The sequence below is a fragment of the Nipponia nippon genome, unplaced genomic scaffold, assembly GCF_047370975.1.
Source record: "Nipponia nippon isolate SJK-2023a ecotype South Korea unplaced genomic scaffold, ASM4737097v1 scaffold_2, whole genome shotgun sequence".
NCBI lineage: Eukaryota > Metazoa > Chordata > Aves > Pelecaniformes > Threskiornithidae > Nipponia > Nipponia nippon.
The window spans coordinates 100,870,798-100,886,741 of NW_028262336.1; the positions used below are offsets into that span (position 1 = coordinate 100,870,798).

Genomic DNA, 15,944 nt, shown 5'->3' on the forward strand with positions numbered 1-15,944 from the left:
TAGCATAAGTAACATCTTAAACAACTTGAGGTTTGGGGTTTTTTAATTGTAGTTTTCACTTCAGACTTTAACTTTGTTAAATAACTTAGTTTTCCAAAATTAAATTGGCAGTCTTCTACCTTTCAGTGCATCTAGATACAATTTAAATGAAAGTTTACTCCCTACTCTGTTTTGGACTGTTGCAAATATGCAAACTGATCGGGGAAAGCGCCTACTGAGGGGACTAGCCCCTTCAAAGTATGAGCTGAAAGCTTAGCCCTTGCTACCACTGCACTGCTGTGCAGTATGAGCTAGTCTCTCATCCAGTTTTGCTTAGCATTGTAAAGCTCAAGTCCTGTGGACGTCAAACAACAAGTCGTCATGAAGTGAGAATAATCTGGTTGAAGACTTCCAGTTTTTATTTATAGAGGCTGATGTGTCTGACCACTGGCCAGGACCAGATGCCTCAGAAAGTTCCAGAGTTCAGTGACTGCCCCTAACACTGCTTCCTTCTAATTCCCTGTAAACAAGGATTAGCTTAAAACTTAGAAGCACAAATGTTGCATTATGCAAACTATTTGAAACACTTCTGTTACCCTTATTTTTATGCTTTTATTGATTTGAAGATGTGATAGTGCACAGAAAATTTGCTACTTACTATCTGCTAACCACGGACTGTGTCAACGGTAATGAAACAGATCGGGTTTGCTGTAAATGAGACAAAGAAAACTTTGCTTAGCCAAGCTGTAAGAACTGAGAATGCAAAAGAGAAGAGACAAAGCAGAAACAAGTAGATTGAAAATGTGGGAATTTCTCAGTAATAAAGAAAGAGACAGACACACTTACAGAACATACTGATTAACACTGTTACATGTGGACACTAACAAGTCTTCAACATTTATCAGTGATATTAGATGCAGATTTCAATGTGTATCTTTTACTAGTTCTTCTCAGAAAACTTTACCAAACAAGGCTCGAAACCACCTCTCTTTTTTTTTTTTTTTTTTTTTTTTTTTTGGTCCACCACCCCCTGGTGATCAGCTTTCTGCTGATCATCTTTCATGTGAAGAGAAGCGGGAGAAGCACATGAGTACAGTAAGACTTCAAAAAACCTTTTCGTAAATAAAATCAATTTATCTGCTAGAGTAAAAAAAACACCAATTCTCAGATCCTTCCAACCTGCCTTTCTACAAAAAGCAGTGAAAGCTCATTGAAATCTATAGTTCTTGAATGTCAGTGCCACTGAACAGTCTAGTCATCTTTCCAACCTTCCTGTTTCCAGTTGCTTCTAGGGATATTCTGTTATCTTAGTGCATACAGTGGTGCTGACAATATCTTGTAGCAGTGGTTAAAGATGAAATGTTTGCTGATCTTACTCTGTCAGCTGCCTTTTAGAAAAATGACATGGAGTTGCTTGCTCTCTCCCCTGAAAATATACATAGGCCTTAGGAGCATGTCACTGAAAAGATGGTTGCTTACTCTCACTTTGTTTGGGAGGTGCTGCTACTACCTGTCCAAGCTGAAATAGTTTAGATTGTGTGTGTGTTTGTTTTAAAATCCCAAACATATAAATTGTTACTGCAACGTATTATGTGATATTTACTTAATTCTGTATGGATTTCCTCCTTAGTTGACACCAAGTTGGGTGGGAGTGTTGGTCTGCTGGAGGGTAGGAAAGCTCTACAGAGGGATCTGGACAGGCTGGATCGATGGACTGAGGCCAACTGTATGAGATTCAACAAGGCTCGGTGCCGGGTCCTGCACTTGAGTCACAACAACCCCATGCAATGCTACAGGCTGGGGGAAGAGTGGCTGGAGAGCTGCCCAGCAGAAAAGGACCTGGGGGTGTTGGTCAACAGCCAGCTGAATATGAGCCAGCAGTGTGCCCAGGTGGCCAAGAGGGCCAATGGTATCCTGGTTTGTATCAGGAATAGTGTGGCCAGCAGGACCAGGGAGGTGATAGTGCACCTGGACTTGGCACTGGAGAGGCTGCACCTCGAATGCTGTGTTCGGTTTTGGGCCCCTCACTCCAAGAAGGACATCGAGGTGCTGGAGCATGTCCAAAGAAGGGCAACAAAGCTGGTGAAGGGTCTAGAGCACAAGTCTTATGAGGAGCAGCTGAGGGAGCTGGGGTTGTTTAGCCTGGAGAAGAGGAGGCTGAGGGGAGACCTTATCACTCTGTACAACTGCCTGAAAGGAGGTTGTAGTGAGGTGGGGGTCGGTCTCTTCTCTCTAGTAACAAGTGATAGGTCGAGAGGAAACGGCCTCAAGCTGCCCCAGGGGAGGTTTAGATTGGATATTAGGAAAAACTTCTTTGCCGAGAGGGTGGTCAAGCATTGGAAGAGGCTGCCCAGAGAAGTGGTTGAGTATCCATCCCTGGAGGTATTTAAAAGGCGGGTAGACGTGGTGCTCGAGGACATGGTTTAGTGGTGGACTTGGCAGTGATAGGTTAACGGTTGGACTTGATGATCTTAAAGGTCTTTTCCAACTTAAGGGATTCTTTGATTCTATTCTATGATTCTAGTCCTGAAAACCAAGATTGCCTTTACTACCCAGATCTTTTCTTGTTCTTCGTTAGGAAAGTGTTAATCTCCATATTTGGAGCAGATAGATCCCTCTAGATTATCATTCAGTATTAGCAGATGCTATGGTAGAGACCTGTGTAGTTGTGGGAAACCTATAAATTGGAATTTGCTCAAATTTGTTGGAAAAATATAATATTTTAGAACTTTAGTGTTAAGAGCATTGTGTCACATTACTCGGACAACGTTCAATGTCTATAGGACACTTATTTATAAGGATAAGAAGCCTGTTTTCTTCTGTCATTCGTACTAAAAGCAGAAGAGAATTTAAGATAAGAAAGAAAATTCTAACATTACTTTTCCTTACAGATACCACAGAAATGTTGTGTCCTTAGTTTGTCACAACAGACTGGTGTGATATACTAGAGAGTTCAACCTAAAGCTTTCAGAACCCTTTCTTGGTTGCTAGCCAACATAAGTGGGGACGAAGGAGGTCTTTAGGAAGTCTAAAAGAAGATGGAGATAGAAAAATCTTATGAAAGATGACTTTACGAAAGAATTAATTGGAAGTGACATTCTTCACAAGCATGAAATTCTTAAATTGTTTTAAATTGCCAAAGGCTTAAGACACTGTTTTAATTCAGCTTTTATTACTGATGTGTCAGCTGTTCCTATTTAATAATCTTATGCTGTCTGTAATACCTGTTACACAGATCTCTTACATTTTTCCATTTAATCTGTTTTCTGAATGTTAGTGGTTTTGATTGTGGAAAAGAGTAGTTCGTAGCCTCGTTAGCATTGTTATGATACGAACAGGAGATTTTGAACACACAGTCAATGGAAAAACGACTTGTGCCATGTTTGTAACTGACCACCTTAGCTGGACCACAGATGTGATTCCATCTGGCAATTCCTGCTGCTAACGAGTAACAACACTCAAGTCTTGCAGTGTTCTTTGATCAGTAGCTTTTAGGGACATACAAACAGCGTTGTATTAGTCCTACAAAAAAGGAAACTGGCATATGTGAGGTGACAAACCCACAAATCACACTAAGTCCGTGTTGGAGCCACAACAGAGTTAGCATCTTGAGTCTGTGTCCAGTTTTCTCTTTTCACTGGACCACACTTTATGGAGCGAACCTAGATGTAATGGTTTTCCTTGTAACAAAAGGCCGTACACAGATGGAAAAGCAGCTGCTTTGAAAACTAAAAAGCACATGTTTTCAATAATAAAATGATACTGGTTTTGAATAACTGATACCTTGAGCCTAAAAAGCTTTTAGTTGGTAAAGAATTTCATGCTGATCAAACATTAGGAATATGACTTGAAGTTAAAATAGCAGAAAGTTACTTTTTTTGCTATAAGTAGGCTGTAGCTTTGAGTCCTTTTACATAAAAGTGTGTGTGTCTGTACACTTGCTTATTACCTTTGAAGACACGACTGTCCAACTAATTTTTTAATTTTTTTTTTTTATGCCTCAGGCAACATTTAATCCATAATCTCATGTTGTTGCATTCCAGATATCAAGTTGTTACAAAGCAGTTTCATGTATCTTGTCTGTTTATGGGTTAGGACTTAAACCAGAGTGATGCATATGTGGTATTTGAAGTCATTTCTCAGAAGAAGGGAGGGATGCACCTTTTGCCCTACACAGCTGTCTTTCCGCAGGTGACGGTATGCCAGTGGGCCCCTGCTGTTGTTGGGATTAAAGGCCGCAGATGTGAGATTGCCAGAACCTAATATTGGATGTTTTCAGTTCAGCTTTTTAGCAGAAACTAATAGAGGGAAACCATCTTTGTCAGCCATCTGAAATGTCTTAAATATTAATATCTAAAAAAAGATATTGCTGGTCATAGTCTTATTTAGGGTAGACATGTATGTAAATTATAAAGCAAAATTGGGAAACACACTTCTTTCTTTTCATGCCTCTTAACATATCTAATAAATGCACAGTATAGAGTAATAGTATTTAAGAGAAAGTGCAGTAGAACCCAGTTGATTATTTCTTTGCTGTATCTTTTCATTCTCTTTATATAAAGTGGTTTGTTTTTTTCTTTTTTTCCCCCTCCCTCCTTTCTGGCTTATTTGCAAGCTGAAGTCATGAGCAGCATCATAGATTGAAGCATGAAGTCAGAACTTGGTTCATTCTGAGCTAGTATATCCTATCTGGGAATCGGGAGGCTAAATTAAAAATGCAGTTATAAAATGGCATATATTTGGAAGCTTTGTTTTCTTAAACCCGAACCTTCTGTTGACTGACGTTAGATGATCCAGAAGCAGATGCTGCAGCAGCTATTTGTTGATTTAGTTGCTATGGTGACATGATACATTCGTGTACAGCAGGAAGCTCACTGTACGTTGGCTAATTTGATAGGAAGGAAGGCTTGAGGTAGGTATTGCTGACTATATTGTTAATTGATCCTACCTTTCACATCCTGCCTCCACATGCTTTGTGGATGCACAGCTATAGAGGAAGGTAAAGGGAGATACTCCGGCTTGGCGTTTAGGTTAAGGTGCCCAGTTAAAAGAAGGGGGAAGCGGTGCTCAACACATCACTGAAGATTACCTCAGTATTAAGTGAATGGAACAGATTGGAGCAGCGGGAGTGGTGACTGTTGAATCTTCCTTCATCCTCTGTCACTGTGGTAGCACCAGTTGAATGAGAGAAATAAAAGGATGCGAGCAACAGTAAGTGAAAGTGCTAAGGCTTTTGAAATGGGTTACGAGATAAAGCATGTCACTAATTAACATCTTGATTGGAGCTATTAGTGGAGAAAAATGTAATTGTTCTGAATATGTACCCTAATGACAGAGCATAAACGTAGCTCTGCCTGGAAGTTGTGCTGTATTATATTCACCCTTTTCCAGAAATACACCCTTTTTTAATCTTGTTGCAGACAGACTGTTAAAGACACAGTGTACATCTTAAAAAGGGCTTGGCTGTACCCCGTTCTTAACAGGTTTAGTTGAGTGCTTTAAAAATTTTTGAAGTCAGAATGACCAAAAGCATTAGCTATGGTGTTTTCCTAAATATGTAAAATGTTCAAAAATGAATTTACCTTTGTCCTTTTGTCTAAAAATACTTCTTATCAGTACTGCTGAGCTAATTTCAGTTGCAGTATTTTTAGACAAACCACTGATATCTATTTTTATGTTGATGTATATTACTAGTGCATTTAGAAATATGATTTTGGTAAAGTCTTCCCATTATTTGTGATTTTTGCTGACAATCATTTGCTACTGACTCAGCACCTATAACCATATAATTCTAAATATAGATGTTTTCAGATTAATAAGAAACAAAACCAAAAAAACCAGCCCCAACCCTGAAACTCTTATTTCTTTCTTAGTAAAACGTCTCAGAAAAGAACATTGTTTCTGCTAGCGTAGAAATGGATTGTGATTTGATTCTCTTTAAATTACAGTTTCAGAGGTCCAGGGAAATGTTTTGGAACACTTTACCCTCTTGGTTTCTAGGAAGTTTGGAGGAAAAAAAGAAAACACCCTACAACCCCAAAAAACACGCACATCCCCCAAATCACTCCAGAATGAGAGAAAAACAGAACTCTGCTTTTCAGTGGTACTGTTTTGCTCCAATTTGTAATCAGTCTTGTTGTACAGAACAGTCTCTTACTACATTATTTCATTTAAGTATGCTTTAACCACAGTTGTAATATAACGTACTCTTATTTCTTCATAGTATATATGATTTTAGCAATGGATAAAATTAATGTAACATATCCTAGCTTTTTTCCCCCCACTTTTTCCTTGCCTTCTTATGTCCTCACATTTTCCAGTATTTTAATACGTATGCTAGACTATGAATTGGCTTTGCTGCTAAAGGATTGCATTTTTTTTTTGTTATGATATATTTAGTGGTAGATCTATTAGCATTCTTGTTACATATATTTAGAGGCTTTTAACTCAGTTGGAAAATTTGTCCCAGATTTCACTCAATCTGGAAAAATATGTAAATTCACGAAGCGTAACTAACTTCTTTTAGAGAAAGATATCAAGTAACTCATTCAGTTCCCCTCCCCTTCAGTGGGAGGTGGGGGGCGGCTGGGGAGAGGGTAGGATTCCAAATATCCCTTTACACTGCAATTCAATCCAGTTCCTTTGGTTTTCTTGCCTTTGTGGCAGTAGACAGTGCTAGCCTGTGGAGAGAACAGAGCGTCAGTTCTCACATGGGCTTATCCCACAACTTCACACATGACACAAAGTATATAATGTTTTTTGGTTTCTTTAGCCTCAGTCAGGATTAAAAAACTTAACCTTTTTCTTTTCCCCTTCAGAAAGCTGATAGTCCTTGATAATGAAGGATGTATTTGAGAGCTAAGATATTTTGGAGAGACAGAGCGAGCTTGACTTCTATTGATTTTTCTTTAATGCAAATACAAAAATATTTCTCTCATATCCCAGTAACTCTAACATGATAGTTTCAGTCTTTCAGCTAGGACTTTGCTGCTTAGAAATACACCCATAGGTATTAGAAAAACAAAATATTTGTAAATGATGTTGTATATTCAGTAGCTAATAACTTTTTCTACAGACAGAGAAGCCTTTAGGTATAAAAGCATGTATTTGGGCAATGCAATTTGTTACCTGCTACAAAAGATTTGAAAACGTGGCTGTGAATACCAAACCTGTAAACAAAATTTTGCTGTATCTGAATTGAATCTCTTGATATTTATGCTGGCTTAGAAGAGTTAGAAACTGTATTTCAGTCAGTTCGGTCCTTTTAAAAATACAGGTATTATTTGAACTGTGGCTTTAAAATGTATAATAATTGGATCATTCTTATGTGATAAGCTAAACTCTCTTCTATAAACCTTATTCAAATCTGATCTGCAAAAATTTCCCCAAATTAGGTAGGTCTTCATACCTTTATGGAGCAGGGTGGAGGAAAAGATTAGTAACTGTCTTAATTCTGGATTTGTTTTGTTTTGTGCCTGTGTGAAAGATCATCTAGTATATGTCTAGATACAATCATTTGTTGTTTGGGTGGGCTTTTTTTAGTCCAGATTAAATTTAAACTTTTAGAACCTAAACAATTAAAAATATTATCTCTGTATATATAATATATTAGCAATAATACTTTGCATATGTAGTTTTTTCAGATAAGATCTCTTTTGCCTTACAAATCCACTGCATATATGTATTTTAAGTGGCAAAATATTTTTGAGGCACTGGTTTTTGGCTGGCTATATCATGTGTGTATTTGGGGAGGGAGCCTTGTTCTTTAGCTTTTGAGTTTTATAGAGAGCTGCTTTTGCACATGTATAATGGTGAGCAAAAGAAGAAAAAAGTGTCAAACTTGCTATAAGACATCTTTTATTGTTAGTTTTTAGAGCTCATTGACTTATTTCAGGTTTTATTGGCTTTTTTTTTTCCTCTGTAGGGACAGAAATAGTTTGGACTTCTAATTGTATTTACAATTTCTGCTGTGGAACAATGTTGCCTTAAAACAGTGAAGTAACATGCTTGTGGATTAGTCCGGAGCTTTTTTGTTTTCCTGCTCTGCCAGTCTTTCACCTCATCTAGGACCCTTATCAGGATGAATCCAGTTTTGGTATTGGTACTTCACAATACTGCCCATAGGTTTTATTTCGGTCTTGCTTACTAACCACCTGATGGAGAACACTCATTAATTGTGCAAGCCTATTTATAGTTTATTTTTTTGTTGTTGTGACTGAGAGCATTGGGAAAACTTTTCCGTGCATATTGTAATTTAAATACGCATTTGTGATGCCACAAGTCTGATGCTGTCTTTCTTTCCCATCAGCTAGCTAAAATTATCTTGAAACCTGGCAATCTGCTAGTACATTACTACTTCTGTTAATAGAATGGAGGTAGAGATGCTTGCATGGATCTTATGACAGAACGAGGGGTCGGTTGTAATTGTTATTTCAGTGGAGTTAATGGGCTTTTTGGCCTTAATTAGTGTGCAAACGAACATATTGAAGGCAGGATTAGCTAGCTCTGTATTTTAAATTCCGGTCTGTCCCTCACTGTGCTCCAACTAAGAGCTTAAATATCTTAACCTGCATATTTGTCTGGCACAAGCAAATTGTTAGGCTGCTTAAGAAAGTATTCTGTATCCATAAAGACAAGGATTAATAAGATATAAATCAGCCACGTTTTGTATCGTTGCCATTCTGCCTTTAAAAGGCATTGCTGTGACCATATTGGTGGAGCGAAATACCTCTAAGAATCTTCTCTTGGCTTCTGCAGCCTCTGCTTCATGCTAATAAAAGTTACTTCTAGACCTTTCTGGAGATGAGTATTAACATTTGGCCTTAAGTTTTCCCTTTTTTGGAGCAGTCTTCTGAGTCAAAGTGGCTGCAGCTCTGTCTTGCACGTACTCCCTTCCACCTTTTTGTTTTTTGTGTTTTTGGTCATATAATTTTTTTTCTGACTCCAGCTATTTTTATCAAATTCATTTCTTCAGCGTTAGAAATAAGCTAAAGACTTGAAAAAAAACATCCAACTCCTTTCCTGGTTCAGTCTGCGGAAGCATTCTGTAGTTTCTCTTGCAGACAGTGAAGAGCTTACTGAATAGAAATAAGAAACATTGAGTACTCTCCTCTGAACATTTGTACTGCCTTTGATTCTTTAGATGCAAAATCAGAATACTTTCTCATCCTACTCACACTGATGTAGTAAAGCTAAATCATATATGAGATCTTAAGATGAAATTATTGTTAAATTATCATTGCATCTGTTGATGGTAGTATGTCCAAGTCAATGTTGTGTATCTCTGTAGGACACGATCATACTACTTGAGCTACAATAAAATTGTATTTTAATTTGAAATTCTTTGAGGAGAGAAATAGTATAAAATAGTCTTATATGGAATTGTTGTATTCTAAGAGTGTATTTATCATATAAGACCAGCTCAGATTTGATTAAGGTGAAGAACAGATCTTCAAAGCTAATTAAGAGGGTATCCCTTAACTAGTTCTTCAAAAAGGCAAAACGTTGTAATGCTTCTTCAGGCTGCTGTTGGGCAGTGTTTATGTATTAGTAATTTAAGTGTGCTCAAGAATGTTCCCAGAGACTGGGGCTAAGTGTCCTAGAGCAAGTCTGTTCTAGTAAACTATCTTTTCCTTCAGAAGGAGTGTCTGTGTGCAGACTGCCCGTTAAGAGCGGTCTCTGGAATAGTTTCCAGTATTGTCTGGGAGAAGACTGCTCGTTGGCATTGGCCTGTGTTGTGCTTGGGACTACTATAACATTGTTTGGCATCCCAGGTGATGTTCCTGAGCACTGCTTGCTTTGCTAATACAGATGTGGTTTTAGGTACCACTGACGTGGTCAAGGGGATGCAGCAGTTCTCCTAGGAGACATTAGAAACATTAGGACTCCTCAGTTTGCAGAGACAGGGGACAAGGAGGGGGAAATTGCTAAGGCTTAAAAATGGAAGGAGGTAGATGAAATTTACTCAGAACAGTTGTTCGGCAAATCCCATAGCACAGGAACTAGGGACATTTAACTAGTAGGAGATTGTTTTAACATGGCTAAAAGGTGAACTTCAGGAACTTGCTGCGATAGGAGGTTGTGGAGGCAATTCAAAGTGTAAGTGAACTCAGAGTTTAGGCAAACTCATGGACGATGACAGAGATGGACTGCAGAAAGTGGCCTGGCTCACCTGCTCTCCCTAAATAGCATCTCCAGTTGATATACTGGAGACAAAGTACTGGGCTAGATGGACTGCTGACCTGGACTGCTGACCCAGACCATGAGGATATTTCTTATGTTCTTATTTGGCTTGAGCAGCTGCCTGAGTTTAAACAGCAATTTCAAGCAAAACCTATTAAGCTTTCTAATATGTGGCATGATTCAGTTTTGTTAGGAAGCTGGTCTTTGCCAATCCAGGCTATGCATCTTGAACTGACAGTGGATGGGCAGTGAAGTAAATGTTTTAAAATCAGGAAAAAAAGTCGAGTATTCCATGCTAAGAAGGGGGATTAATGAATACTGTTCCTTTTTGGAATGCCTTTCTATGTTTCTAGGATGGATTTTGCTTTTAATATTGTGCTAAGAAGAAACCTCTGTAATCCATACCTATTTAAACTACTACAAAGCTTAGTATGTTGTTCATTTGATCTGGGTTTACCTTCTAAAATATCTTTTGTAGAATAAATTGCCATTGAAAAGTATGAAATTTCACTGTTAAAACTCTGACAGTCTTTGCAATACCCAAAACACAGTTGCCAAGCTTTAGTCATATGGGCTGGTAATTTTGTTTTATTTATGCAAGAACTGTTCTTAGGATAATTGTATAGCTGCAGTCTTGTATTGTCAACTCATATGCTATTCTCTGGAAAGAGATTCTGTACTGTTTTTCATCAGGAACTGTATTGAGGTCATGTGGATCATCATTAAATAACTGTTTAAAGGAAACAATTTATAGTCCCAGTGGAAATTACACAAAACTAGTTGTTGACCTAATACTCCCATTTCTTAATAGCACTGCCTTAACATATTTTGAACGTGAGACAAAAATATGTTGAGTCAAAGTTGTGTTAGCATTTAGAAATTACCCTTTTAAATTTTATTAGGTTCTGTTATAGTTCGTTATGCTTTAGAAGTGCTTGTAGGATTCTAGAGCCTGTATCAAGGCTTAGGTTTGCATTATTTTCTTAAGGTTGTGAAGTCCGTAATTAGTGTGTTGTTGATTTAGAAAGAGAAATGGCATTTGAAAAGTGGCTGTGTTAAATGTGCCTCCCACTGTGACTGACACATCACAAATGAGTTTTTTCAGATTATCATAATTATCGTAGAGGAGCAGGCAATGTAAATCTGCATAGAATAATGCATGTTAGCCTTTGGATAGCAGAGCTTTAGACACTGTGAGTAAAACAACAGGCTTTATCATGAAAAGATTGATGTGTGGGAAGAGAGGCCGAACCATCAGATTTTTCCAAAGCTTTCCAGCCAACATGAACCTTTTGTCCAGAAGAGGAAGGAGATTGAGGTCTAGAATATTCAGTGTGAAAGATGTGGGCCTTGGTTTTCGTAAGTACTGATGTCAGGGTTCATGAAGTAGCATGTTGGACAATGAGATGTGCAGGCCTGCACAAAGCCACCTAGAATGAGATGAAATAGCTATTAAATACTAAGCAACCTGTAGATTTTATTTGCCTAACATGTGATGCTGTGAAAGATCCATGTTTCCTTTTCCTTTAGAGAAATTTTCTTGCATCTTTGATTATGTGCAGCAGAGTTTTGTTAGATAAGAAGGAATCCTTGTGAGTGATTGTCTATCTTTTGGTAATATCTCTTCTGACCAGAACGGTATCAGTCTCTCTCTCTTTGTACATAGCTTTAATTTTTCTTATTTGAAATTGCATCTACTGAGGTGGTGAGTGAGTGTCAAAAATGTCCTTCTCAAAGCAGCGATTACTGGGTTCAGCAGTGAAGCGCAGGTTCAGGTTGCTCAGGTTCCTGAACCCTCAGTTCAGGTTGCTGGCTGCTCCAGCAACCAGTGCTGGTCACGCTGACACGTTACCCCAACACAAAGACCTTTGAAGCCAGCAGCTCTTGAAACTTCTGAAATTACTTCAACCCTCATTCAGATTCTCTTTTGGCACGCTTGGCAACAAATACAGCCTATCTTGGAACGGTGGTAAAATACAAATGTGAATGCACAACATAAAAGGAAGGCTGAAAGTGGGAGCCAGTGAAATAAATACACAGTCAGGCATCAAGTAGACTAAAAGGCTCTGTTTCCTGTTCCTGGGAACAGAGTATCTAATTAAACTGCATTAAGCTGGTGAGTCTCTCCACCCTTTTGAGTGGAAGTCAGATGTCCTCAGAGAGATGAAAATCTGATGACATCCTGAGCGTCAGAGTGATGCTGGACTCCATCAGACCTGTTGCCTCATGGCACAGCTGCTGCTGAACAGTGCCCCCTCTCACCGTGTTACACTATGGTTGGCGTGCTGAGCCTTTGCTTTCTCAGAGTAGCTGTGAAGTGAACAACAAAGTTTCTCACACAGAAGCCACTATAAAAGAAAATCAGGAGACATAGGGCCCACTTGCTGCAGTTGGGCCAGTATGTGTATTCCCATGCTCAGATCCACTCTACTGGCTGGAGCCTCCAGTTCAGATGTCCTGCAGCAGAGGTTTGGAGGAGGAAAGCCAGCAGGTTTCCAAAGCAACATCATTACCCAGGTTGCCAACCTCAGGCACTGACACAGAAGAAATGGGACACCAGTCATCCCCCATTCCCTGTTACTTTAAAAGCAGGAATCAAGGGAATTATGCCAGCCATTGCCCTAAAACTTGAGGGCTTTGCAGCTATTCTACTTTTCATAGTTCATACAGTGGAGACCAAGAATATTAAGCTGAAAATTGTACAGATTGCCATGTCAGCTGCAGGCAGAATGGCACCTCCCAGGAGTTAGAGCATATTAAATCAGCCAAAAGACTTGGGCAAATGTGGTTATCTAATCCACACGTAAGAGATGGAAAGACATTCTCGTGCTCTCCTGCAAAGCTTTTAGGTACTTTTATTCCAGTCTAAATTTCCAGCTAAAACTTTCAATTGTAGCAGAGAGGGGAAAGTAAATCAATGAAATATGTCTTCAAAAAGTTATGCCTGCTTGGGGAGTATGAAAAAAAAAATTGTGAGAACTCATCCACTCGTATTTCTCTCCTTCATCACATTCTGAAGGTGATTGCCAGTTGTTAAAATGCTACCTTCAAACACTTACAATAAACTCTGACAATACAATATTTTCTGAAGACCTGTAAGTCTTATTTGAAGTTCATGTCTAAAATCTTCTTGTTTCTAAGTTTAGATTGTATTATGAATGCTAACTTACTGAATCTTATATTCAGACACTTTAGAAGATCTGGAAAATTTAGTAGCATGATAAAATGTAAATAGTGATATAGTTCATTGTTTTTTCTCAAAGAGCCTGAAGCTTCTGGAGACACCTTTCTCCAGTAACAGTACTGTACCACATGAAACAAAGTAGTATTTTTAGAGTGCATGCTCAAAACTGAGCTAAATCAGTATTGAATCACATGGCACAAGTTTGAAAATGTGAGTATCCATCATACCTCATCAAAGTTGCAGATATGTTAGGGCAGAACTTGCCATCTTTTCATTAATTCATAATGTTTCTCTACCAGAGGGAGAGGAATTGTTATGATTTCTGCCTTTTCCTCACCCTTTCCTTTCTCTCTGGTATTCCTAAAATGAGTAACGCTCAAGTTTCCTGTTTTCTTTTTTTGTAAACAAGACCAATTTTATTTTCTTTTAGCAATTTAACAGGGGAAATTTTTGGCCATAATGTTGAAGAGTTGTGTATATAAAGATTTGTCTCTCCCCAGCTCACACCAGGAGGAGGACATACACTCTATTTAGACACGTGCAAGCGAGACTGAAGAAAGATGTGTCCAGAAAGGAAATTACGAAATGCACCTGCTCTTCTGTTTTTTTTCTTTGTTCATAATTTTAGCTAGATTCTTCATGGTTACAAACTTTTTCTCTCACAGAAAGGCAGGTTTCAAATGAGAATACAGAAGTCTAAAATGGTAACAGGCTTCTACTTTGGTACATGTCAGACTTCCTCTGTTTATTTTGGCTGATAAGTGTGCTTTGCTATCAATTCTGGATTGCATGGGTTTACAAAATTTGAACAAACAGCTTTCCACAAATAAAACTATACATATTGTTTCATGCTGTGCATCTAGTGCACTTACTTTGTCATGACTTCTGATAATGTTTTATCATCAATGAATGTACAAACATGCTTGGATCATGTAAAGAAGGAAATGACACAATATTTCCCTTATGTTGAAAACTGTTTGCCAAGTGGTTATGATGAAAATTCAAACACTGGGAATTCTAGGCTTCCTTCTGAAACTTTATGTAATGGTTTGATTAATGCTGAAGTTAATGTAATTTGTTGAAATAATTTAAGCTGTACAAATAGCTTTTTAATTATGCTAAGCAGTTGGGAAAATAAAATTTGTACAGGTACTGTTCTACTCAGTTGTTATTCTCTCCTTGGTTCTTTGAAAAATGTTTGTTTAAAAATATCTGTACTTGTTCTTGCTCTTATCTCTTTTTTTTTTTCTCCGTGGGATGAAGGCAGCAAGCAGTGTGAAGTGAAAAATAATGTATTTACTAACCAGAAAAAAAAAGTTGTTTTTCCCCAGTAAAACTTACTTTTTTTTTTTTCACATATCAGACTTCTGTAACATATTCCTGTGTAATGGTTGTAAACACTCTTTTATTTTTAAGGTTATTATTGTGCAAGTTAATCCAGGGGAAGCATTTACAATAAGAAGAGAAGATGGACAGTTTCAGTGCTTTACAGGTAAAGCTGATAAATTTATTTTAATATTTCCTGCGTCTGCATCAGGATAAATAAAAAGCAAGTTGTCGTGTTGAAAGTAAAAGACTGACAGAAATGATTTTAAATACAAGAGCCATTTAAAGACCTAAAAGATTAGATGCTAAAGATCATTGGATTTAGATTTCACTGCCATAAACAAAACACTTTTTCTTATATTAGATGAAATTAAATTTCTTGGGAGAGAAAGGGGGGAACATTTTCAGTTTGCAAAGCAAACAGGGAAGTGCTGTGGTAGCAACTTTTGACTAACCTCATTTATTACACAGACCTCAAATTAAAAGCTACAGTTGTTAATTTGGTTTATTTTTTTTATTCTTTGCTGTCATGTGTACATTGTTTGCCCATACCAACAGTAGCTGTCTGTTATCCCACTAGTAGGTTTTCGTTATCTCTAGGGGCCAAATTGGGTCCTTTCTGAGTTCTAGCAAGTGCAGCTTCAAAATACAAATGCTTCTTCTAAGTGTAGCATCCCCGTACGCAGTGGTCAGTTTGGATGTTGTTTTTTATTCTGAATGAAAATAGCCACCAGTTAAGCCTATCTAGAGCTGCAGGAAATAAGCAGTGAGATATTGCTGCTGTTTAGAATACCACTTTACTGTGTTATAAGAGAATATCCACAGATTCAGCTATGGGGTCACTTTTTTACTTGTTATCTTCTGGGCCAATGAATCCTACCTTCTTTTTTTCTGGATGTTGGCCCAGCCTCAACAGATACTGTTCTGGGAAGTTGAAGCAAGTATTTTCCAGCTCGTTTCCCCCCTCTCCAGTCTGAGAAGAGATGAAAGGTCTGGTTTCCAGTGACATAGGCAGGTCCTTTGGCTGCAAAATAACTGATTAAAAGGAGGCCTTGGATTGTAATGAAGTTTATATCGACAATTCTTAAAGTTTGCATGTCCATTAGCACCATTTTTCAAAACATTGTGCTGGTTGCATAGTACTGTTGCTTCCTTTGAGCCACAAATGGATCTGTGTTGCAGCTCGCAGTTCTATAGGGCTTATTTGAAACGTAGCTGTGTAATAATTACTTGGCAATACCTGAGGGGAATGTAGTGATTTTTGTCTTGCAAT

General features: G+C 38.1%; 1 protein-coding gene across 12 annotated transcripts in view; it reads left to right on the forward strand.

Moving 5' to 3' along the window:
* Positions 1-15,944, forward strand: part of FNDC3A (fibronectin type III domain containing 3A) — a 125,639-nt gene that overhangs the window by 26,380 nt on the left and 83,315 nt on the right. For 11 of the 12 annotated variants that reach the window (XM_087756761.1, XM_087756769.1, XM_087756755.1 and 8 more), the window contains one exon: positions 14,762-14,837. The exons of the other annotated variant lie outside the window; for it this stretch is intronic. In XM_087756761.1, the coding sequence (XP_087612887.1) occupies positions 14,762-14,837 (76 nt within the window). The remainder of the gene's footprint in view (positions 1-14,761; positions 14,838-15,944) is intronic. 12 annotated transcript variants of the gene reach the window in all.